Source organism: Corvus cornix, chromosome 19 (assembly GCF_000738735.6).
Source record: "Corvus cornix cornix isolate S_Up_H32 chromosome 19, ASM73873v5, whole genome shotgun sequence".
NCBI lineage: Eukaryota > Metazoa > Chordata > Aves > Passeriformes > Corvidae > Corvus > Corvus cornix.
In genome coordinates, this window is record NC_046348.1 from 9,953,651 (window position 1) to 9,977,568 (window position 23,918).

Here is a 23,918-nt window from a genome sequence, read left to right on the forward strand (position 1 = left end):
AGGCAGCAGATCTGAGCCTTGTGGATCTGTTTTATGAGCATCCCAGACCGGGCGGCGCAGAGCCTTGGAACGGAGCCGCCGTTCGCATCGGGGAGGTTTGTGCTCTACTCTCAGTGCTGAGCCAAGGCCCGGCAGCTGATGGGGCTCGGCAGGTTTTAAGGCCAGAGGCAGCTGCTGGGTGATGCTTATCCTGTCTGTCCCACCCAGTGGGAGCCCCGGGCTTTCCCATGACGACTCCCACTACAGAATACCCTAAGTTGGAAGGGATCCACAAGGATCATTGGGTCCAACTTTTAACCCTGCACAGGACATCCCCAAGAGTCACACCATGTGGACCTCCTGGTATTTTCCCGGTGCAGAACCAGCACTTCTCTTCATCCTGTCCTGGAGAAGCCCATGGGCACCTTCAACCCAGGGCAGGAGGCAGCTGCCCTGAGGAGCAAAGGGACAAGGTATCAAAGGGTGGCCCTGAACCCAAATGGTGACAGTCTATAGTCCCCAGAGCTGGCTCCAGAGCTGGTGGCTGCTTCTGTAATCCTAGTGTAACCCTATCCCAGTTACATCCTGCCTCCTCCCAAAGCATCTGCAGCAAGAGGAGGTGGAGGAGCCCTGCTCCTGCCTGGCTCAGTCCTGCTCCTTGCACTGGAAGGAGTGTGGCCTTGACAAAGAAAGTGCTTTGAGGATAGATGGAGGGAGATGCGTTCCTGAAGAGTGACAAAAGGCATTTGTTATAAATTCCTCTGAGTGGACTATATAAAACACTTCACAGAGATTCACAGGAAAAGGGTCTGGCATGACAAGCAGTTTGCCATCTAAGGCTGTGCTCCTCCTGCCCCGTGGCCACATGTTTCCCCCGGGATGTGTTTCCAATCCCAGGCAATTACAAGTAAAAAACCACAGACTTTGTGCCCATCTGCCACAAGAAATGCAGAGGTCTGACATCCGAATGCAGGGCTGACAGTGTGAGTGTGGCTGCAGCATTCCTTCCACCAGCTCCATGTCCATGCTGTACCTCTGCAGAAACATCCCCCACAGGAAATTTTTCTTATTTAACTTGAACTCACTTTGATATGACTCAGCCCGTTACTTCTGCTCTGCCCCGCTATGGATGTGGCACACCGACTTATTTTATAGCACAGATCCACAGCAGACAACAGCTGAAATGTCACCTTCATCTCCTGTCCCTGCAGGAATTCCTTCCCTCTCTCCTCCTCCCACGTGTCTCCTGCACCTCTGCTCCCCTCCCTTCTCTAGACTCCACCATCAGTCACTCTCTTTGCCAACAATCAATAAAAACAACAGCAGCAGTAAAGCACCTTCTATTAATTCCCCTCTGGGTGGAATCGAGGGTGTGGGCACCCTGGAGCAGGACTGCTGCTCCATCCCAAGGGGGATTTGGCCATTTCATCATATCCACAAAAGCCCTTGCTCATGGCTGCAGCCCCCCACCAGCATTGTGACTGCTGGAGCCGGGTCCCTCCACGGCACAGCCCCCCAGGGCTGCCCCATGTATTATTTTTTACCAGGAGTCAATTGTTTTGGCAAGTGTTTTGCAAAGGGCATTCCGGAGGGTTTGCTCTCCATCCTGGGCTGCTTTGATCAATCTTGTTTGCGAAGCAGTTTCCAGGGCCCTGGTTAATGTACGTTATTATCTCCCTGAATCCCTGCTATTGAACCTGATAAATCCCGTGGAAAAAGAAATAGCCCTATAAAAGGAAAGGCTCTAAAACCTCCCGCGGGAGCTGCCACCGCTGACGCGGAGGGTTTGGACACTATGCATGGTCCTTTAACAGCAAGAGCAGCCCCAAGTCCCCTGATTTATTGCCTGATCTGCAAAGGCTTTCATCCCAACGTGAGACCAGAGCGCAGGAATGCCAGACCTGGGACTGTCCCCCTGGTTTCCCAGCTGGGAAGAGGCTGCATCCCTGTAACTGCTGTGGGAGCAGCTGGGTAGTGGGTGCAGAGGTTGAGGTGTCCCTGCCCAAGGAGAAATGCTTCTCTGTAGGGCTGGATCACACACTCCCCAGCAGCATCACACACCGGGGCTCTGAAACCCCAACGCTGTCCCCAAAGCCAGCACGGCCTTTCCCTGGCTCCAGCGTGCAGGGAGCCATCGCTCCTTGTCTTCCCAGGTCTGTCCCGGAGCAGAGGCAGCTCTAGTGTGGCACCACGGCAGGGCAGCCTGGGCTTATCTCCAAGGCAAACGGGCTTAAAAATGCGACAGGCTATAGACGGCTTTTTGTCTAAACCCTGCGTGCCACAAGGCAGCACGTTCCTGCCATCCCACAGGCATGAGAGAAAACACTCCACGACTTGTAAGCCTTATTAATATGGATTCAGGTCAGCTGCTCTCTGCAAGTTTTTGCGAGTGACTCGCGGTGTGCAGTTCATGCAGGATCCATAAATAAGGATGTCTCTCTGGAACCTCGGCAGGGTCGCATGAGCACAGGGATGTAAGAACTGCCTTAGTGTATGCAGGGGGACAAGGGGTAAGAAGCCACCCAGTCTTCTGTTCCCAGCTCTCACCACCCTAGCCCAGGCTCCTGGACTGGCTGGATGCACTGAGGGCTGGCAACTTCCTTTAATCTGATCTCTTCTGAACAGAAAAACAGGTTTGGAGACAACATAAACACCGAAGGAAAGGTCACATCAAAGCCACATGCTCTGTGACCATGTCTTGTGGCTTCACTCCCACAGTGGGCTGTGCAGGGCCCTGAGTCAGCCATGGGGCAGGGGTTGGGGACACAGACTCAGTGCTTGCAGGGCCAGGGCCAGGCTGATGGGTAACTTTACTTTGAGTTTCTCCATTTTTCTTTTTCTGTGCTCCCTCTCCTTGGGCTGGTGCTCTGGCACAAGCCCTACACCCAGCGTGGTTTATCTGCAAGGCGTCCTGCCTGCACATCAAAGGCTTCCTACATTTTTAAGGCTGGAAGGGCTGTTGTGATCATTTACTCCACCCTCCTGTGAGCCACAGCACTTGCCAAAGCTGGGTTCCTGTGGTCACACAGAGCACGGTGCTGCCGTCAGAGGAGCTGGGAGGTGCCAAGACATGCTGGTGGCTTTGGGCTGGCTGCAGGGTGGGGGTTCCTGCTGCCCCACCTCAGCACATCCACGTCAGCCACGTCTCCGTGCCACACTCCCTCCACTCTGCCATACTCCTTGCTCCTTCTTCCAGCCACGGGCTGCAGTCCCCAGGGCAGTCCCTGCTCCGGGAACACACTGGGTGCTCACCAGTGAACCTACTGGGAAACCATGTGCAAACCACTTAGTGCTCATGCATGCAATGATTGAGCAGTCATGCACAGGCTGATTGGGCATTTGTATGCCAAATAACGGGCGGGAACTGCCCGGGTGCTCATGCACGCCCTGATCGGGGCTCATGGGCACGGGAATGAGCCATCCATGGATGCGCTGACCCAGCTTCTCTGCAGGACTGACCCTGCACTTGTGTGAGCTCTAAGTGTGAACCTGTGCGTGCTCATGCAGGGTCAGTTAGGATGCTGATGCACGGCCTCCTTGGGTGCCCAAATGCAAATTATCTGGGCACTTGTGCATTCCCTGATTAGGCACACATGCATGAATTAATTAGGCACTGCACTGCGTGTTCACTGGGAACAAGTGGAGCCCAGCACAGCGACAGCCCCACACAGGGCAGGGAAACCTGCCAGCACCGAGCACGGGATGGTGTGGCACCAAAAATCTCTGCTGGCTCCCCCAGCGTGTGAGCCGGTGGCTTTGCCTCCCCAGCAGCCTTGCTGGCATACGCCAGCCGATCTCACACCTTCCCCCGAGCTCCCCAGGGCGTAGGAAGGAGCTACTGCTGTACAGACAACTTAAACCCTGTTCTGGCACAGCTTAAATACAAGAATCTCCAAAAGCAGGAGACAAGGTCTCCACTGTGTAGAATAATTTAGGTCAGTCTCACTTCTGCAATGATTTATTTAAGCTTTAGCAGTTCCTGGCCCAAGTGAGGGAAAAAATGAAGGAAAAAAAAATAGAATCCCCCGTATTTACACTATTTTTCTGTAATGTTTATCTTGTGGAAGCTACAGCCTCATCTGCCAGCGCTGCTTTAATCCAGGCCTGCAGACATTTCCACCACACACTCACATTTCTTAGGATTGTGCTTCAAATTGGAGCAACTTGCTGAGCACAAAATCTCAGCTGTAAAAGCTTTAGAGTGGTTGCTTCTCCCTGGAAAGTACGTCCCATCCTTCGATCACTCTGAGGCTTTACCAGGAATGCTCTTGCCTTCCTGCAATCGAAAAAACAGCCATCTGAGTGGGCTCAGAAGCAAAGCAGACAGAAACAGCCCCACTGTGGTACAACTCCACAAACCACAGCCAGGGAGTGGCCTGGGAAAGCAGGGCCCACATGGGTGTTGGGGGCAATGTGTATTTCAATGCATACAAATGTGTTTATGACTGTATATTAGCAGGTGGGTGCTCACGGGCTCGCCCTGGGCTGGCATCACTGAAAGCTCCAGCCAAACCCTCTCCCATCCTCCTCACCAGCCTGGTCGTGTCGATGCTCTCACTGAACTCTACAGAAGGTGCTGCAACAGTTGATCTGATCAATAAATACACATTTTATACAATCCTTAAGTCTGTAATATCTCTCTGTATGTAAGAGGCCATGAGGGATTTTGTTTTAATTAGAGGAATACTTAAGGCTACTCTGCCTCCTGCTTAATTGGCCTTGGAAATGCAGCAGGAAGGGCTGTCCTTGTGCAGAGCACTTCTCCGAGCCAGCACAACCCAAAGGCTCAGGAGGGCACGAGGGCAAGAGCAGTGAGAGAGGGGAGTATAGCCCATATCCACCTCCATCCAGCATCTCCAGAACGAGCCAGAACTTCTGTCTGGAGCTGCAAGTGCACCCCATCCCCTGCTTGACACCCCCAGGGTGGAATTACTGGGCAGGGTCCAGCCCCATCCCTGGTCTAAGGAGATGGTTATCGTGGATACACGGGGAGAGGTGTCAGGAATGCACTTCATGGCCAGAAAAGAGCAGAGGCTTCCAGCCAAATATTGCCAAAGTTTGCAAAGGTGGTGGTTTTCTTACGGGAATGTCACAACTGCTTAGGTCCCACGGCCCGGAAATATCCGTGGGAGGAGAGCACAGCTCTGCACAGACATGTGGCCTTGGGAACAGCCCTCGGTGCCCTGGGACAGCTCTGCCTCCGTGCTGGGATCCAGGCCAGCCTGTGGTCAGCCACCAGCAGACACACCTGGCTTTGCCATGGAGCACCCAGAAGCCAGTGGATGCCAGAGACATCCAACGCCATGCCCTCAGCGTAAACCACCAATGTAAGGGTCTGGAAGGCACATTTCCAGCTCATTCCAGTCCCACCAGTGCCCAGGGGCACTTCAGCCCCAGTCCATCACAGTGCTCAGCTCACATTTAACTCCAAGCAGACATGCAATCAGTTTGGGAGCAAAGCTGTCCTCTGCCTGGGAGGATAGGGAGGAATAAAAAGAGGAATAATAAACAAAAATGAGCCTAGAGGGAAAAAACTGCTCACTGACAGCATTGATGCTCTCGGAGCAAACAGAACGGGAGGCGCTGCTTTGTGCTCGCCCTCGGCCCGGCAGCACAGGTATTGTTTGCTGCTAACAGCAAAAAAGCCTCACAGGGATGCCACACGTGTGTGTGTGTGTGTGTGTGTGTGTGGTGAAACCCTCCGGAATGGGAAGACGAATGACAAAGCAGTGAAGTCCTTGGTATGCCAGGACATTATCCAAAGCCTTGGATTTATGGTTAACTGGTTCCCATGGAGGAACTGCAGCTTTTACTGGTGCTGCAGCTCCCTGCCCTCGCCAGCCCAGCTGTCCCAGGCTCCTCCTCCCAGGCAGCTCCTGCTCTTTCTCACGTGTGATGTTTCAGAGGATAAAAATGTTAATATGCTTCTTGGGAAATGATCAAATTAGTATCCATCGTTCATGCTCTAAATGACAAAGACCTGATATTCCTATTTACAGCCCTCAAGAAACTGCACCTAAAAGGCCTATTAGGAAAAGGAAAAAATAGGTTGTATTTCTTGTTTAGTTGGGCTACTGTGGTACCAGCAAGTCCAGTATCCCACATAAATCAAATTGTCTTGTTCTTTCTTTGCCCTGCAGAGCAGAGCGCAGGACAGCTGCTGCTGGGCCTCCACTCCTAATTTCTGACAGATCTTTTAACCTGCTCATTCAAAAGCACTTACTTTGCATCCTTCTCCTTAAGAATTAATGGGATATGAACCATGAGGTTTCCTAGATTAGGAATGTCTGGATAATAAAATGCTGTGGAACAGGATTTCCAGTGGGAGCAGAATTCTTTCAGCAGCACCTGAGCACTGGGATCAGCAAACTGCTCCGGACCTTGGTGGCTGCTCCCACCCTGGGCCTTTTGTAAACGTTGAGTTTATTTTTCATCGTTTCTTTGCCTTCCATTGAGCTCTGACAGGAAAAATATATGGCTCGATGTCCCTCCCACCCTAGTCTCTGTGAGTTTTTGTTTCACATGGTTATCACAGTCCCTCGCCTCTTCCAGTGTTTACATAAAAGTTACAGCGCCCATGAAACAGCTCCAAAATCTTTTATTTGTATTTAAAAATATTCTGCTTGAAACCAATTTTAATGCATTTCTCTCTCATTGTAGTTCCTTGCGTTAAATAAAACCAGCAAGCCCACACTGATACCATAGGGGCTGCATGGTGCTGAAAGCCCCAAGCCGGGGAGGGAGCGGGGACGTCGGCACCATTGCCAGCGGCTCTCCATGGAAAGCTAATGGAAAACCTCCCTTTAAAAACCACTCAGGCCTGGCAAATTTGGGTTATTTTTGGAGAACAAAGAGATCCAGCTCTATCCATGCTCCCGAGGCTTGGCTCAGTGGCATGGCCCCCACAGAGACATCCCTGGGATGTGTAAGTGCAGAGCTCCCACTGCCTGTGGCTGAGCCATGGCCCTGCGGTGTCCTGGTGGGGACAGTGATAGATGCCACATACCAGATAAGAAGCTATCAATACCTCTAATGGACAAACCCTGTTTCAGTTCCCTGTGTCAGGATGGCACTGTTCACTCCGAGTTGGAACACAGGGGGTGGGAAGGGAAGTGCCAGGAGGAGCTGGTGAGCTCCCGTTGCCGGTGCACTATGGCAGCGGCTCCTTGCTGGATCCTGGTGTGGATGGCTCAGCTGGCTGTGTGCCACATGCCTGGAGTGTGGAATGCATCGAGGGGAAAGGAGGCAGCTCCAGGAAATGCACAGGGAAATAAAAACAGCAAAAGGAAAAGGAGCAGCTGCGGGGAAACACTCACTGCCCAGACCCTCCCAAACCGCGAGGTTCCCTCTGGAACGAGCAACCCAAATGGATCTGCTCCTTTCCACTTATTTATTCCTTAGCAGGAATAAACGTTAGCAGGTTTATTTACACTGACAGTTTGCATTCATTTTCCTCCCTCTCCACGTCAGGCCTTGGAGCATCCCACCAGGCAGGGAGAGGGAAGAGCAATGCAAGCAGCTGCTGCGATATTCGGTGACAGCAGGAGGCAGGGAGCAATGGCAGAGCTCTGGATGAACAGAAATATCTTCCCAGGGAAATAAATCCATGTAAATGGATTGGGGGGGCTCATTGAAACTTTCTGGTCCGTGCTAACTGCTGCCCCTCTCCCTCCCAGCCCCAGCCATGGTATGCTGGCATGTGGGAATCACTGCAAATCCAAGTAACATGAAAACAAGAGAGCAGAAATCACAGCAAACCCATGATTTTTATTATTTTTAATTTTTTTAAATGAACCTTTTATTGCTACCAACCGGACAAATAACCACACGCAATTTAAATGATTCTGCTTCCCTGTGCCCCGTGACTCTGCTCCAGGGACCCTGGATCTGAGCACATCGGGGGGCCAGCTGTATGGCGTGGCTGTTCTCATGAAGGAAAACAGCAGGGTTTTGGAAATGAAAAAAATTAGCATTCCCAATCCACCTGGGACGATTTGAACTCCGGTGGTGTTACCGCTGCTTGTCTGGCTTTTCTCCTTTAAGTCTCCACCCGTGTGTGTCCTTTTGGGCTGGCTTCCAGGAAAAATTCCCACTGGCAGTGTGCTGTGTTTTCCGTTTGCATCCAGACATGCCCCAGCATGTGCAGAGGAAATCTCTTTGCTTAGAGATAAATCTGCATAAACAGAACGAGCTCTGTCACCATCCACTGCTACGGGAATTATTTTCAAGCTTACACACACTTTCCTTGTCTTATTTTAAACTCAGAGTTTCTCTGAAAAATCAGACTGGTATTTCTGCATCTTTTTCCTACATGCAAAACAGTAAGTTTGATAACTTTGAGGCACTATTTAAAATGGAACACACACACACACACAAAATATCAGCTTTGTATTTCACCTCCAAAGACACAACCTGTGTGGTTTCAAGTTACTGGTGAAATGCCAAGGAAACCCCTCCAGCAGCAGATTCCAAACGACTGTTACAGGAGGGAAATGGCAAGTTTGGACAATTCATTGCTCAGCTCTCAAAAAAAAAAACAAGTTACAGCTTCAGATGCCTCTTAAAAAAATGACCATTTTCTCCCAAACAATCTGAGCTTTGATGAACTGTTATTTTGCAACACAGTAAGATTAGTCAGGACTAATCCCAGCTGGATAGCTCTGTAGTAAGGATTAGGAAAAACAGGTTCTCTGTGGCAGAGCTGGGCGATGACAGGCCGTGGGCCACAGCCCCAGCCCTGCAGCTCTGCTTGGGAAACCTCCTGCTTCCCAAGTTTCATCAGGAAGAACAATAAGCAATGATGTTACATGGGTAATATTTGCATTATTCACCAATATTCTCCCCTGGACAGCCCTGGTTTCTGCTGCTCCCATTTTGAGAACAAAACCTTGCCATTTTACAGTAGTTGGCTTCTTATTTTTTTAGCAAGATTATTTGCCTTTGCCTTACCAGTAATTTATTTTCTACATAACTTATTAATTCCCCACATATGTTTTGCTAGAAAGCCAAAAATGACTCGGAGAAATAAGTATTCTGCAGTATATCCAACTAAACACTCCACTGATAACACAGAGCTAAGGAAGGTAATGAGGAAGAAAACATCCAATACTTCTGTAAAGAGACACTTCATTAAGGTAATTAAGAGACTCATTTAAAGCAGTTATGAGGATTATTAAGACACAAAAGAAATTATGCAACAGGGTTTCCACCAACCAAGCAGACTTACCATTGGTTTATGATGCCTTTAAGAATAACTTTCAGTGGTTTTAATAAGTTTTTGAAAATAGACGTTCATTTCTTGGCAAAGGATGGAGTTTCCCTGCACCTAGGAAAAGCATAATCAGGATCTTTGTGGGGGGTTTTTTTGTGGGGAGAGGACTTGTTGGGTTTTTTATTTGCATTGGGAGGGGCCTTACAGCTCACCTGGTCCCACACCTGCCATGGGCAGGGACACCTTCCACTATCCCAGGTTGTTCCAAGCCTTGGCCAACCTGGCCTTGGACACACTTCCAGGGGTCACAGAATCCCTGAATCGTAGGTTGGAGAAGACCTCCCAGATCACTGAGTCCGGTCCTTGGCCCCTCACCACCACCCTGTCACCCAGACCACGTAACTGAGTGCCGTGTCCTGTCATTCCTTGGACACTTCCAGGGTTGGGAACTCCAAAAAGTGTTTCTGCTGAGCTGGCAAATAACCGAACAGCTTGTTAAATTGTGAATAGCTTGTTAAATAGTCCAAAAACTCCATTATTTCCCCCAAATCACCCAGTGAAGTCACGTAGAGCCGTGCTGGAACTGCAGGGGCCGTAGTCACTGCTCGCTCACCGCGTTGCGTTCCACTACAAAGAGAACTGTGAAGCCCTAAAACTCTGTCACAGATGCAGGACATCTGCAGGCAGTTGGGAATTTACCCTTTGCCATCCACTCCTGGTGAAGATGGGCTCTCTCACCCCACCTCTCTGCTGTTATTTAATCCCTTGGCGGCTCAACAGGGACGTTCCTTGTTCAAAACCCTGGAGCAGAGGCATCGCTGCCCTTCCACCTCGAGAAAAACGAGCAGCATTTGTAACAGTCACACCTGTCATGATGTTACACTGAAAACATTTCCCTGTCAGCCACCGATTGCTGTTTTTCCAGAGGAATATGCATTTTTCATTAACATGTGAAAAATGAGGGCAGCGTGATGGGCTCCAAGGAAGAGGCAGGAGGCATTTTTCACAATCCCTTAATTAACTCATGAGCCTAAAAGGGTTTCCTCCACACTCCAACACTGTTTTAACCCCTCATGGTGGTTTCAGTGACTGAACCTCTCCAGCACCACGGAAGTCTCCTGTGCCGATACAAACAACATTCAGGGATCAATGAGAGACACCTAGATTGCACAAGATCATTTATTTCAATAGTTTTTAGCACAATCTCACCCACCTTTTTGTATTATCTTGTGGACTGGGGCACACTGAAGTGGTTTCTCACTCTAAAGCTGCTTTAACACATCTGTGAGGGCTTTGTGGCAATGCAGAGTACTCCACTGGTTTTTAAAGTGGCTTTATTTAAATTATAATTTTATAAACATGACATAGTTGGATATTATTGCCTTGCTTCTTTTGAGTCTGTTTTTGATGTGACCCTACATTAAACCTTCACGAATGCACTATATAGAACACCCTTCTACAGCAGCACGAGGCCCTCAGCAGTGTCCTCAAATGTATCCACCTGGGATGCGACTTCGCCTCAATTTCTAACGCTGTTTGCTCCTCCGCTTTTATTAACTTACACACCAAGTCAAGGCCATCCTTAGAGTTTGTTTCGCCCAAGCTCATCGTGCTCAGCTGCGTCGGACGCAAGAGCCCCCAAGATCCATCATACGGGTTCAGCAATGGGAAAGCACACCGTGAGCGGGGGAGAAACCCCAAACCCAACTGATTTAAACCCAAACTCCAGTTGCTGAGGGAGATGTGCGAGCTCGGTGCCCACCTCCCTGAGCGGCTGCTGCCGCTCCCTGTGCCCCCGGGGCGGCCATTTTGGGTCAGCCGCCGTCCTGCCCCCGGGGAGCGGGCAGAGCCCTTTTCCGCACCGTCTGCGAGGCAGGGCACAGCGGGACGGAGCCGTGAGCGCGTCCCTGCGGCCCCTGAGCCGCGGCGGGGACACCGAGGGGACACCGGGGGGACACCGAGGGGACACCGAGGGGACACCGAGGGGACACCGGGGGCACAGAGCGCGCTCCCGCCGCCGCCCCGCGCGCTCCCGCCCCCGCCGCGGTGCACTGTGGGACGCGCCCCGCGCTTGGCGCCAAGCGCCCCCGCCGTCCCGCGCAGGGCATTGTGGGGCGCGCCCTCCCCGGCCGGGCCTAGAGGCGCGGGACGCCGCACCGGACGTGACGTCACGCAGCCGCCGCCGGTTAAGCCGCCGCCGGGAGACGCGTCTTTCACCTGCCGCGGGCACGGGAGGTTTCCCACGGCATAACTGAGCTCGCCGCGCCCCCGCGCCCCACGGCTGCGCCACCCGCACGGACTCGGCCTCTCCGAAGCGGCAAGAACCGAGGGACTATTTTGCGGTGAAACCGCGCATGCGCGGGGCGGAGGAGTGAGGGCGCGGCGGAAGACGCGTGCGCTGCTGCTCCGCCGTGAGCGCGGGTGGTGCTGCGGCTGGTGCTGCGTCCCGGGGTGAGATCGGTGCGCGCAGAGGCAGCGCGAGCGGAGCCGCGGGCGCCATTTTGAAGCGGCGGTCGGGGGAGGTGACGAGCGCTCCGAGAGCCCGGCCCGGCCCCGCCACCGCCGCCCCGCGCCGCCCGCACCGCCCCGCGCCGCCGCAAACATTGCCGACCTCGCCATGTCCGGCGGCGGCGTCATCCGCGGCCCGGCCGGCAACAACGACTGCCGCATCTACGTGGGGAACCTGCCCCCCGACATCCGCACCAAGGACATCGAGGACGTGTTCTACAAGTACGGCGCCATCCGCGACATCGACTTGAAGAACCGCCGCGGGGGCCCGCCCTTCGCCTTCGTCGAGTTTGAGGACCCCAGGTGAGACCCCTGTGGCGCTTCGCTGGGCCCCCCAGCCCCGAGGGAGCCTCCGCTGCCCGCCCGGGAGCAGCGCCCCGCGCCCTGGGCCGCGCTAACGGGGCCGCTGAGGCGGCGGGCGGGGAGAGGCGGGCGGGAAGCGGGAACAAAGGCGGGGGGTGCGGCGGCCGCGCTCACCGCCCGCCCCGTTCCGCCCGTAGGGACGCGGAGGACGCCGTCTACGGGCGGGACGGCTACGACTACGATGGGTATCGCCTCCGCGTGGAGTTCCCTCGGAGCGGCCGCGGCACCGGCAGAGGCGGCGGCGGCGGCGGAGGGGGAGGAGCCCCCCGGGGCAGGTACGGCCCCCCGTCCCGGCGCTCGGAGTACAGAGTGATAGTCTCGGGTGAGTCATTGCTCTCTCTCTCAGCCTAAGTACTCCCCCAGGGTCCTCCAGGCGCGGTGCTGCTGCGAGCTTCCCCTTAAAAAGCATCGCCCCGTGTGCTTCGGGAGGGGAGGAGTGGTGTCTCCCGGATGCTGAGCGCTCCTCTCCTTCACTGTGCCGCTGCTGTTGTAACTACAGGAGGTGAAGCTCTAATCCGGTTTTAAAGTCACGTTTTGGTTTTTCTGTAGGGCTGCCTCCAAGTGGAAGTTGGCAGGATTTAAAGGATCACATGCGTGAAGCAGGTGATGTATGTTATGCTGATGTTTTCCGAGATGGCACTGGTGTCGTGGAGTTTGTGCGGAAGGAAGACATGACCTACGCTGTGCGAAAGCTGGATAACACTAAATTTAGATCTCACGAGGTAGGTATCACACTTACTTTCTTTGGCCAGAATTGGATACAAGGGGCTTAACAGTAGGATTTGAAGGTAAGGAACGTGTGGTGCTCACTGTTTGGTTACAAAGCAGCTAAATAAGTGTGTGGTCAGGCTGGAGATAAGACGTGTAAGCTCTGCTGTCTGTCCCGGCCGTAGTAACGCTGTCTGCAGTCTGTCAGCATGCCTGAAACATGGCCCTGAAGCCTCGACGTTTCAATCGAAAGTTCTGTCTATTCAATAGGGAGAAACTGCCTACATCCGTGTTAAAGTTGATGGCCCAAGAAGCCCAAGCTATGGAAGATCTCGGTCCCGCAGCCGTAGTCGTAGCAGGAGCCGTAGTCGAAGCAACAGCAGAAGCCGCAGTTATTCCCCAAGAAGAAGCAGAGGATCTCCACGCTACTCTCCCCGCCACAGCAGATCCCGATCTCGTACATAAACATCACTAGCTCTGATCTTTTTGTAGAACCCCATGTTGTACACAGTTTTCCTTTACTTAGTACAGTCTTTCATTATTTTTTTTAAAATTCCAACTGTTTTACTCGAATTGGCTGAAGTGTTGAATTGCATTCTTGTGTAAAATCCCTAGTGAGTATTTGCTCCTCGACACCGACATTCCCCTCCTGTCTTTGGTAAATTGTATTTTAATTGCTGTCAGTCAGGATTGTTCCGGTTTAGTTCTAGTTCAATACCAACATTCTTGGAGCTGTGGTATTGCTGTGTAAATGTCTCAGTGTTCCGCTGTGGTCGAGACGAGCTGGGGATGTTGGGATGTTTGTGGCTAACTTGTCTCTTCTGGGGGATCTTACATTTTATCTTGCCTTTTCGTGTGTCTTTCTGTAGACATATCTGAAGAGATGGATTAAGAATGCTTTGGATTAAAGGATTGTGGAGCACATGTCAATCATTTTAGGATTGTCAAAAGGAGGATTGAGGAGGATCAGATCAATAATGGAGGCAATGGTATGACTCCAAGTGCTATTGTCACAGATGAACTTGGCAGTATTGACCTTATACTGAGAGACAGGGGAATTGAGGCCGAGCACATACGTGTCCCCACGTGTCGCTTCAGGCATGTTCTCGTGACCGCAGGCTGCGATTGCTCTTCTCTTTTAAAACTTCATTTTCTGGGGGGGCAATTGTGGCCAGATCCCTGCTTTTGTAATTCTCTATTCCATTCTAGTTTTTTAAAGGAATAACCGGGGCCGGGGGGGGAGTATTGGTTTATTTCGTCCCACAGCGTTTGGTTACAAGTGTCCATGTCCGTAGTATCCGTACACTTGTAGTAGAACTTGCAATCAGAGTATAATATCAATACTGCTAAAATCTGCATGTCCTCTGTGTGACTGATACAGCGTGGCTGTTGCATTTTTATAAGTACCAGAATGAAAGCAAAATAAAAATGGCAAACCTAGTGGGGAATAATTTAAGTCTCAGCCCTGCCCCCTCAGACTAATTCACGATTGACTCACGATCCGTGTGAAAACACCGATTGTTAACGTTCCCTCCAGCTGGGAGTGCAGCTGTAGTCCAGCCATTCCATAGTAGGTGGATAGACCGAGCAGTTAAAGCTTTTCCAGTTTAGTAAGACCATTTTTTACAACCACAAAACCTCGTACCCACCAATGCGCTGAGTATGTTGGCATTTCCAGTTGACATATTGTAAATATTTACAATGTTTCCTCCAAATAGTAATTAACATTTCTAAAGAAATTATCTGAGCATCACCATTGGAAAGTTTGTTTTGGGGAATTGATAGTTATTACTGTACATCTGAATTAATTGATGGCAAACATAACTGATCATTCCCCAGAATCCTATTTTTTCATTACAGTATCTAACTTTTTGCCTCCTCTTTTTTGGTTTTGCTGGTTATAAAGGTTTGGATTGGAGAGGGCTCACTGGATCCCAATCCTTGGAGCTGGATCATTGGATTCAAATCATAATGTGGATAGGATAGGGAGGCTGAATTACAAGGATTCATGGAGCGGGATCAAATTACCAGGAACATAGGAGTGGATTCCTGCCCCAACCAAACCGCATTCGTGTGGATTTTTTTATTCAACTCAATTGGCTATTCCAAAGATATTTTTTTTCCTATTTTTGACGATTGGAGCCCTTAAGATGCACGATGGAGTTTTGCATTTTTTTGGTAAAAGGAGCAAAGCGAGGACCTGGAGAGGTACGCTGGAGCAATCTCCTTGGAAGGATTCAGCACGAGTAGATGGTAAACCTTAAAGGGGAAAAAGGGGGGTTTGTTTAAAAAAAAAAAAAAAAAAGTAAATAAGTCATTTCTCTAAATTTAAAGACCAAAATTGGAGTTAAAGATGGCGTAGGTTTCAATTGGCAATTGCTTTTTTTTCTTTGACAAATAAAATTTTTACAAAAACACGCCCCGTGTCATCGTTGGTCGCGGAGTCTCGTCCTCGCCCACCGCCCTCGCGTTGGGGATCCGGACAAAAGCCTTTTGTGTGGAACAGAGCCGGAGTGTTCCACAGGAAGCGTCCATGTTTGAGCTGCTCCTCAATAAAGGATCAGTTCCCTGGGAAATGGGTGGAATTTAGTAGTTGGGGAAGGGAAAAGAATGAGTTCGCCATGCTTAGAGGGAGTGTTAATATGAGGGTTGGTGGGAGATCACATGGGGAAAATGGGAGATTTATGGGCTTGTCCTGAGGATGAATGGGGGGCAGAACTGCTCTCTCTGACCACTACTGGTGTGGGGGGAGGAAACTGAGCAGGAGCTGGGATCTTGGTGTCATCCCTGAGCTGTGGGCACTGGGAATTGTACCCCTGTGGCAGCCGTGGCCCGGCTGCACACAGCGCCTTCCCAGGTGGAAGGGGATGGATGCCCAGAGGAGGCTGTGGCCCTGGGGACCGTGGGGTGACTGCTGCCAGAGAAGTTTGTTGGGATGTGGGAAACGAGGGCAGTGGGGGCTCCAGGGCGCACGGGTGTGAGCTGGGAAAGCAAAGGTGAAGTTTGACTCAAAAACCCCAAACTTCTGGGAACTGATCTGTTCCACCACCGGTGGTGAAGGAAAGTGAAAGCAATTTGAAAGGGTACAGGCGTGCTCAGGGTGTTTCATGAAGGGAAACCTGCAGAGTTAGGTGTGCCAGGACTGAGGTGGAGTTTGGAGAGGATCACTCTCCAAAGGACCCACGGGGAGAAGGAGTGAAGGACCCCAGGAATCCCCATCCTCACTTTGAAATACAAGCGTTAGTTCTGACCCAGGGAGTCCAGGCAGAGCTGGTGGCTCTAAGCAGGTTCACCAGGAGCTCAGCAACGTGTGGAGCACCAATTTCAGGGGTAGTTCAGCCAACTATGATGCGGAAGTCACTGTACAAGGTGTGTGCTGGAGGTGCAGGAAGGCTGTAACTCGGATTTCCCTGTACAAGGTGTGTGCTGGAGGTGCAGGAAGGCTGTAGTTTGTCAAGCCTGGTTCTGGCACCAGGGAGCCAGTGGGTGCAGGATGTGCTCCAAGTCTCACCTGTGTGTGGATCAGCTACTGGAGCAGGAAATACCTGAGGATTGTTTGCTCCTGTGATTATCTCAGTGGTTTGGATCACCCTGTGGCTGCCCCGGGAGGACACTGACTCCCAGGAAGAGGACCTGGGAACACAGCATTCTCTGTGCTGGGATTTGTGGAGTGTCACCTTCCTGGAAAGCTTCTGACATGGAGTGTCACAGAGCCGGTGGGGACCACACCTGTGCCAGAAGGCTGCCATCCTCCCCGCAGAGTGGCAAGGCTGCCTTTCCATTTCACCTGGAAAATGGAAGGGAATGGAGCACTCCTGGGTTCTCTCTCTCATTTTGGCTTCCCCCCCCACCAAGGGGAGAGCTCGGGTCACTCCAGCAGAAGCTGCTGGTCCTGTTCCTGCCCCAGCATCATCCACTCACTTTGTTCTCTGTGTCCCTGCTGTGGTGTTTGTGAAGCACTTTGAGATCCTGTAATAAACCTGTTCCCAGTGTGGAGCCCTTGTGCATTCCACCTTTTTTCTCCTAAAATTGTCAGCCAGCAAACAGCCAGCCAGGCAGTGCTGGGGCAGGGAAGCCACAGGGTGAAGCAAGGCTTTCCCCAGGTGCCCTGTGCTTTAATTTCAGATTCTGATCCAGTGTGTTCCGCCATCCTCGGGGGGAACATCATGTTCTCTGATTGACATAAAATAGAGGAATTAAATTAATATCTCAGAAATGTGCTGTGAACCAGGTTTGACAGCGTTAGGAGAAGTTAACTGGAGGAGGCTGTGCCTCCTGACACACTCTCAGTTTTTAATTATACCACGTTATGAGTTCATTAATGTTGTGACAGAGATGGTGAGGAGTCGGTGAGTTTTGGGAGCAACACTCCGGCCTGGCACAACCCGGGGAGCTCGGTGCCATCTCTTTTGCCCTTCAGCTTCTCCAAGGGTGAAAGTGAATCTGAGTAAGTGCCTGCTTGACTTCCCCCGTGGGGAATCTGCTTCCAGGCAGGGCCCTGGGAGCCATCCGCTCGCCCGGCTGGGGCTGGTGGGTAGAACTGGCATTGATTTCAATATCCTCGTGCATTAGTGGGAACGGGCTGGCTGCAGGCAGGCAGCTCTCGGAGGCTGTTCCACCAGCACGTCTTCCAGGAAGGTATTTGCTAGGATTTCAACAGATGCCAACCAAGGCACCAGGTGTCTTCTTTATGCATGTGCTCTTCCTGAAACTTAAGAGTTTTGAGAGTCCATTCTCTCTAAAGAAGGTGGAAAGGGGTAGGGAAATGGAATTGCCTTTGTTAAAGCAGATGGGGACATCCAAATGTAACCCCCTCTCCTAAATAATTTTTCCATCCAGAAGCAGGCGAGGTTCTGCTGCACAGCGAGCAGGCAGCGTTCCCTCCCCGGTGCTTCTACTCGGCAGCACTGGATGAGCTCCGCCATTCCTGCAGGGAATCCGCCTGTTCCGACGCTCCTGCGCTTCCGATAGTGCCGCTTTGTTGGTACAACTGAGGGCGATTGTGCGCCCCGGGGCTGGGTGGCCTCTCTGTGCCGCCCTCGGCCGCGCAGCTGCCCAGCAGCCCGGCCCGATACTGCCTTCTTTGTGCGAACACTTCGGGAAGCGCCGTGGAGAGGGAGGGAATCTCTCCTCCTTAACTGCACATCGTCCCGATAGCCCGTGCTTAATAAACCCATCACTAGCTCCGAAATAGAAACGGTTAGAAAACTTGTGGTTTCTCCCAGAAACCACAGTTTGGGGTTTTTTTCTGTTGTTTGGTTGGTTGGTTTTTTTTTTTTTTCTAACAAGAGACTTCTGCTTTAGAACAGGGGATTCTTTCATTGATCTGTGTGCGTTGGTTGTGCCGTGAGGTTTCTTGTCCTGATACCAGCAGAGTTTTTAGCTGTGCAGCAAAATCAGAGTCATTTCTAGATTGGCTAAAAACAGCCCCAGCTTTGGTGAGAGTCCCCCGTGCCGAGTGCAGAATGATCCTCGCTGCACCTGCACGGGAAGAGCAGTTCATCTGGAATTGCAGTTGGAGTGGTTTCAAATAGAAAGCTGAATTATTAGGAAAAATGAAGATTCCAGGCAGCTCCCTGTGTAATAAACTTTCCCTAAAATCCCTCTCCCGCACACCTGAAGGTGAGTCAGTGCTGTACCCACCCGCACTGCGTGGTCCTTGCAGTGCTTTGTCCTAGCCCGGCGGAGCTGCGGGATGGGATGGGCACAGAGCCTGCCAGAGTCATGGGACAGAACGGGCACGGAGCCTGGCAGAGCTGCGGGATGGGCACGGAGCCCGGCAGAGCTGCAGGACAGGACGGGAATGGAGCAGGGCAGAGCTGCAGGACGGGATGGGCACAGAGCCTGGCAGAGCTGCGGGATAGTCCTGGAGCCCGGCAGAGCCGCAGGATGGGCACGGAGCCCAGCAGTGCCGTGGGACAGGCGTGGAGCCTGGCAGAGCCATGGGACGGGCATGGAGCCTGGCAGAACTGCGGGACAGGACGGGCACAGAGCCGGGCAGAGCCGCAGGATGGGCTGCAGCCTCTCCTGGCCTTCCCTCACCTTGCTCCTGGGTGCTGAGGGGGACCTGGCCCACCTCTGCGACCCCTCCCGCCGGGCGGGCTGGGTGGATGTGCCGCTTGCAGAGCCATTAACATAATTTTATGCACTAATTTGTGTAATCATTAAAGAGTCGAGCAGGGCATTGTTCACATGAGTAATTACCTCTATATTCTAATAGCTCTAATTCATCCCTTTAGTGAGTTTCGTGTTTCGGTGACTCAGCCACGATTCACGCTCGGGGTCGTGTATTTTTTTAAGAAATGCCCGTTTCTCGCATGACTTGGTTGCCCTCTGCGCAGATGATGACGTGACAGATCCTGAGGAGCTCAGACCACGCGGATGCCGACCTGGGAAGATTTGCCAGCGTGGATCCGGGGCTCTGGGGCCGGCTGGATCCCACGGGGTGTTTGACTGGCTGGGAAGCTGCAGAGAGCAGCTGCCAGCGGAAATTTAAACATGAAAAACTTGGCAGTTTGCTGAACTCTTGGTATTTTCCTTCTGACAAAGGGCAGGGCTGTATTTTTGTAGTGATTTTTTGATACCAGATGAAACATGGGGAAAAGAATTCCGCTGTGCAGACTCTGGATCCATTGATTCTCCATCCTCGCACGTGCGTGTCTTTACAGTACACAGGGTGCAGGCAGGAGGGAAGGCACGGCGAGCATCATTTTCTGCCTGATTTGCAGGATGATACAGGATATTTTCCCGAGGGCACCCAAATTAATTTGAGGCAGAGCTGCCTGCTACCACCGAAGGTTTTGTTTCCCCCTTGGAAACACAGAGCAAAGTTGGTTCCTTGGCCAGTGAGAGCAGGGATGCTCTGCCTGAGGCTCCTGCCAGCGCTGCATGCTCATCCCTGTGGGATCAGCTGAGCGATGCAGATGAATGCACAAACATTGATTATTTTGGAGACAATCCATAACTGCCAAATGAGATTAAACACCACCCAGGTCCTAGAAAAAAATAAAAGTAAATAGCAAAGAATAAAGAAAATGGGGCATGGTGTTGGCAAAGGGTCCTGGGGGACCATCCAGCCGAATATTAATCCCTGCCATCCCCATCCCTGAAGGATTTCGGAGCTCTCTGCTGCTATTAATCGCAGCAGCCCTGCAGGGAAGGTAATGCAGCATTATCCGTGTTTTCCAGCTGTGGCTGGGGAGGAGGGAAGCAGCCGGCTCGGCTGAGCTTTGCCGTGTGTCAGTGAAAGATCAGGGATTAGCGTTAGGATTTCCTCGCTGGCTCGGCTGCTCTAATTCAGTGGTCATGTTTTTCCCTAAATGCACTGACCTTATGTGCCTGCTGCTGTACATCCCGTGCCCGGGAGAAGCCGGGGCAGATGGTGGAAGGGGAGCAAGGCAGGAGCGGATGTTTCCCTGCAGTCCTTGGCCCCGCAGGAATTATTACTAAAAATGGTCACTGGTGATTAACCGGAGCAGTGCGCTGCTAAGTAATTGGTACAGGCTCTGGCTCGGGAAAGTTTTTAAATCAAACTGGGAATGTTTTCCTGGAGAGCAGCAGAGTTCAGCAGGTTCAAAGGCAGAGTGCTGAGGGCAGCGCGGGGCAGGGGGTGAGCAGGGGTCGGTGAGCACCTGCCAGGAGGGCTCTGAAATGTTCCATATGAGACAGAAAAAGCTGCGTGTCTCCTTGTCTCTGTGTACACCATGTAAATCATAAGGACACAGAGGAGCTGTGGCTGCCCCATCCATCCCTGGAAGTGTTCAAGGACGGAGCTTGGAGCAACCTGGTCTAGTGGAAAGTGTCCCTGAGCATGGCAGGGGGGAGGAACTGGATGATCTTCAGTATCCCTTCCAGCCCGAACCGTTCCACGATTCTCGGATTTGATATTAAACGCGGGCAATCCCCACCATGTGACATCAGTGCCCAGCCCTGCGCACCCCCGTGTGCGGCAGTCCCGGGGTGTCCCCCGCGTGTGTCCCCACAGTGGCAGCGGCAGAGATGATGAGCACGGGCAGTGACCCTGCGGGCCGCACCAGCAGCATCCCCGGGGCCGGCGGGGCCATCGAGGGGCGGCTCTTCCGTCGGGGTGCAGATGACAGCGGGCGTTCTATGGGAAAAAAAGTTGTGGCGAAGATCACTAAAATAACAACAAAAAGCCGCTCGGTGCCGGCGGCGTGGGGCAGCTGCGGCGCTCAAGGTGCCAAGCAGAGATTAGCCCAGGCACGGCCGAGGACAAGGAGGTGGGAAGAGATAACGGCACTTCCCGGCGTGCGGCCGCAGGGCTAAACATAGCCCAGGGCTCGCTGTCCCTCCCCGCCGGAAGCTCCGAGCGTCTCCTGCCTGGCCACGGCGTGTGCTGGGCCCCGACGGGGCGTCCGAGGCGCGGGGGAAGGCGGCCAGCCCCGTGCCCAGCCGGGGAAGGCGAAGCTCAGGCTGCCGGGAAGCGGGAATCCGCCTGCTGCGGCACCCCGGGGACAGGAGACACTGATGGATTCGCAGGGGTGGCAACGATTAGGGAGGATGAGGAAATCCCAGGAAGGCAGGAAGGGTTTCCCATGGCAGGTGCGGCAGCGTGGCCGAGGGGGGACAGGGGGTGCAGGAGGTGCAGCAGGGAAGAAAGAGTTCGGGAGCACTGCAGGGAAGGGAGTGACCATTGCCGGGCAGTTTGCCATGGGAGTGCTTTCACCAGGGGCTGCTTAAAGCATGGAGTAACCGTGAGGCTTTTCCTGCCTGGAGGGAGCACGGGCATGGCCCGGCCCTCGGGGAGCCCTGGGATGGTGAGTGTGTGGTGGGAGCTGACACCCAGCTCCGGACAGACCCAGAAGTGTCCCTGCTGTCACAGCCGTGTGTGGCCCTGGCACCACAACCCCACTGCCCTGGGCATCCCTCTGGCTTCTCCAGCTTCCCTCCCTCCCTCCTCCTGACACATCACTGCAGCAAAGCACCTCAGAGTTGGGGGCTAAAACCAGGAAAGCAGAGCAGGGAGCAGCACTCAGCCATCCCTGCTCAGTCCCACTGACAACGCTCCTTCCCCTGCAGCAGCTCCTCGCTGCCTCCCCGCTGATCGCAGTCCTGCCTCTCAGCGCTTCAGCCGAGCTGGCTGGTAATTTCCTGCATTCTATTTCCCTCCTTTGAAAAGTGGAGCGATCTTTCAGATGCACTAATTACGAGAAGGCTCCGGAGCTCTCGGCAGTGGTAGGCGCTCCCGCCGAGCCCCGGGGCCGGCTGGCGTGGTGGCCCTGGCATGGCACGGGCAGGGCAGGGCAGGGCATCACTGCCATCCGCGAGGGTGGGATGGAGGCCGTGACTGTGGGCAGCCATCTGGCAAGAACTTTCCCTTTCCCTTTCCCTTTTCCTTTCCCTTTCCCTTTCCATTTCCCTTTCCCATTCCTTTTCCCTTTCCTTTTCTGTTCCCATTTCCATTTCCCTCTGCCTAGTAAATGGGTTGCCTGTCCCTGCAGCACCTTCCACCCTCATTTTCCTGCAGGTCAGAGATGCTCATCCAGCAGGTTCTGGGCAGTGGGAGACCGTGGGATGCTCTTCTGAGGCTGCTGGATCATCCCGCGGTTCCTCCCAGCAGGAACACTCTGCTTGCACACCTGCTTCCCGCAATGCAATTCACTGTCTCTGTTTAGTGTCCCTGATCGCTTTGAGAGGGAATTGAGGCTGCAAAGAGAGAAACCAGAGAAGACAGAACTTGGGAAGCAGCTGAAGGGAAATTGCCTGTGGGGAGCACATTCTCAGTACCACCAGCGCAGCTTATTTACACTCTCGAGGGCTCTCCAGCCCCACAGAGCTGTGAGATTCAAAGCCCGCTGTGTCACTCAGAGCATGAACAGAAAGGGGTTCCTCTAAAGCTGCAATATTTGACCACAGTTTCTATTCTAAGTGATGCAAGCACACGCTGGCCCAGCAGAAGCGGAGCAGGGACTGTCAGCAGGGGCTGGGGCACGCATCGTGCTGGCATTGGCAGAGCACGGCTGTGGCACCAAGGGGCAGCTCCGGTGCTGGCCTGTCCCTGGGAGGCTCCTCACAACCAGCCTCGGCACTGGCACTGGAGGCAGGAGACACCCAGCAGCATTCCCTTCTTTCCTAACAATGTGGGAAGTGCCAAGGCAGAAGGAGGGAAGATTTGAGCTTGAAAAGGCAGAAAAGCGCAGCCTCGGGACGGTGGTAAATGGGCCACACGGTTCCCAGTGCCCTAGAAATTCCCTGTGCGCCGCACAGCAGGGTGGCTGCTGATGTTATCGCTGTCCCAGCTCCATGACTAAGGGAGCTGGAAGGTATAAATTAAATAACACAACACTTCAAGCCGCCTGTTATGTGGGTTTGTCCTAAGCAGTGCTGCTTTAATTAAGATGGAGAGCTTACAAATCTAACCTTTGTTTATTCTGCTTTGGGGCATATATAATGTAAATATGTGTTTTCAAACACTGCGGCTTTTTAGACTTCCAGTTATAATTCTGGGTAAAGGAAAGTTCGTCAGGTTTGGCACAGACTTGCCCTTTCTAAATAGAGCTCCTGCGAGTCCTTCCCCCCGGGGACTCCCAGCACCTCGGCTCGCTCTGCTCCCAACCCAGCTCCTGGCTGCGGGATGTGTCGGGGTAAGAGAGGGGCTGGGAGGGCCCAGCCGGGCACTGCCGAGAGGGAAGTGGGTTCCAACTCCATTTCCCTCTCGTCTGGCTTAGCTGTGAGTCTCGCAGGTTTTGTTCCTGTATCCCCTCTTGGTCCTTTAGCTGTGAAAACAAGAACAGAGTTTAGCCGGCTACGTGCTCGTCGGGATTTCTCCGATGAGTCAGTGATACGCTTGGGTAGTTTTCTTAGCCTTTAATTGAAGTGAGTGTGAGCCCTTAACAAAGAGCTCTCCCAAGTCTCCCTTAATAAGCGTTAACAAAAATAACCGAGCGACCGGGAGGGAAATAACCAGGGGCGGCAGTGGTGTCCCCTCTCCTCAAACGTGGGGTTCCTCCGGGCTCTCCTGGGGGCAGTGCCGGGGTCGGAACGCAGGGCAGCACAGGGACACCCTCCGGCTCAGCACACGGGGTGCCGTGGGGGTGATCCAGCTGGTCCCACACCACGGCTGGGAAAAACATTTGGGATGAGCAGAGACCATCTCCAGGCGAGCTGGGCTGGTGGAGTGCTGCACTCG

At 53.0% G+C, this 23,918-nt stretch overlaps 1 protein-coding gene and 1 long non-coding RNA gene across 3 annotated transcripts; one reads left to right on the plus strand and one right to left on the minus strand.

Annotated features, from left to right (window-relative positions):
* Positions 1–7,726: 7,726 nt before the first annotated feature.
* On the minus strand, positions 7,727–11,176 carry LOC120411004. Its single transcript, XR_005603376.1, has 2 exons — positions 9,206–11,176; positions 7,727–8,152 (listed from the first exon to the last, which is right to left on the minus strand). It is a non-coding gene; the product is annotated as an uncharacterized LOC120411004 (long non-coding RNA).
* A 201-nt stretch (positions 11,177–11,377) lies between these two features.
* Positions 11,378–15,186, plus strand: SRSF1 (serine and arginine rich splicing factor 1). 2 transcript variants are annotated; one of them, XR_005603409.1, is made up of 4 exons: positions 11,378–12,001; positions 12,199–12,383; positions 12,611–13,758; positions 14,676–15,186. XR_005603409.1 is itself a non-coding variant. In XM_039563013.1 (4 exons), the coding sequence occupies exons 1-4, from the start codon at positions 11,808–11,810 to the stop codon at positions 13,232–13,234; spliced, it is 747 nt and encodes a 248-aa protein (XP_039418947.1). In that variant the 5' UTR covers positions 11,386–11,807; the 3' UTR covers positions 13,235–15,186. The 2 variants fall into 2 exon arrangements, 1 of the variants encoding a protein (XP_039418947.1); XM_039563013.1 differs by having other exon boundaries at positions 11,386–12,001; positions 12,611–12,783; positions 13,040–15,186.
* The last annotated feature ends 8,732 nt before the right edge of the window (positions 15,187–23,918 follow it).

Excerpts from the sequence above, each read along its gene's own strand:
- SRSF1 (XM_039563013.1), top strand. The coding sequence starts at position 11,808 with ATGTCCGGCGGCGGCGTCATCCGCGGCCCGGCCGGCAACAACGACTGC. Across the intron at positions 12,002-12,198 it reads GTCGAGTTTGAGGACCCCAG|GGACGCGGAGGACGCCGTCT; the intron begins GTGAGACCCCTG and ends TTCCGCCCGTAG. Across the intron at positions 12,784-13,039 it reads CTAAATTTAGATCTCACGAG|GGAGAAACTGCCTACATCCG; the intron begins GTAGGTATCACA and ends TCTATTCAATAG.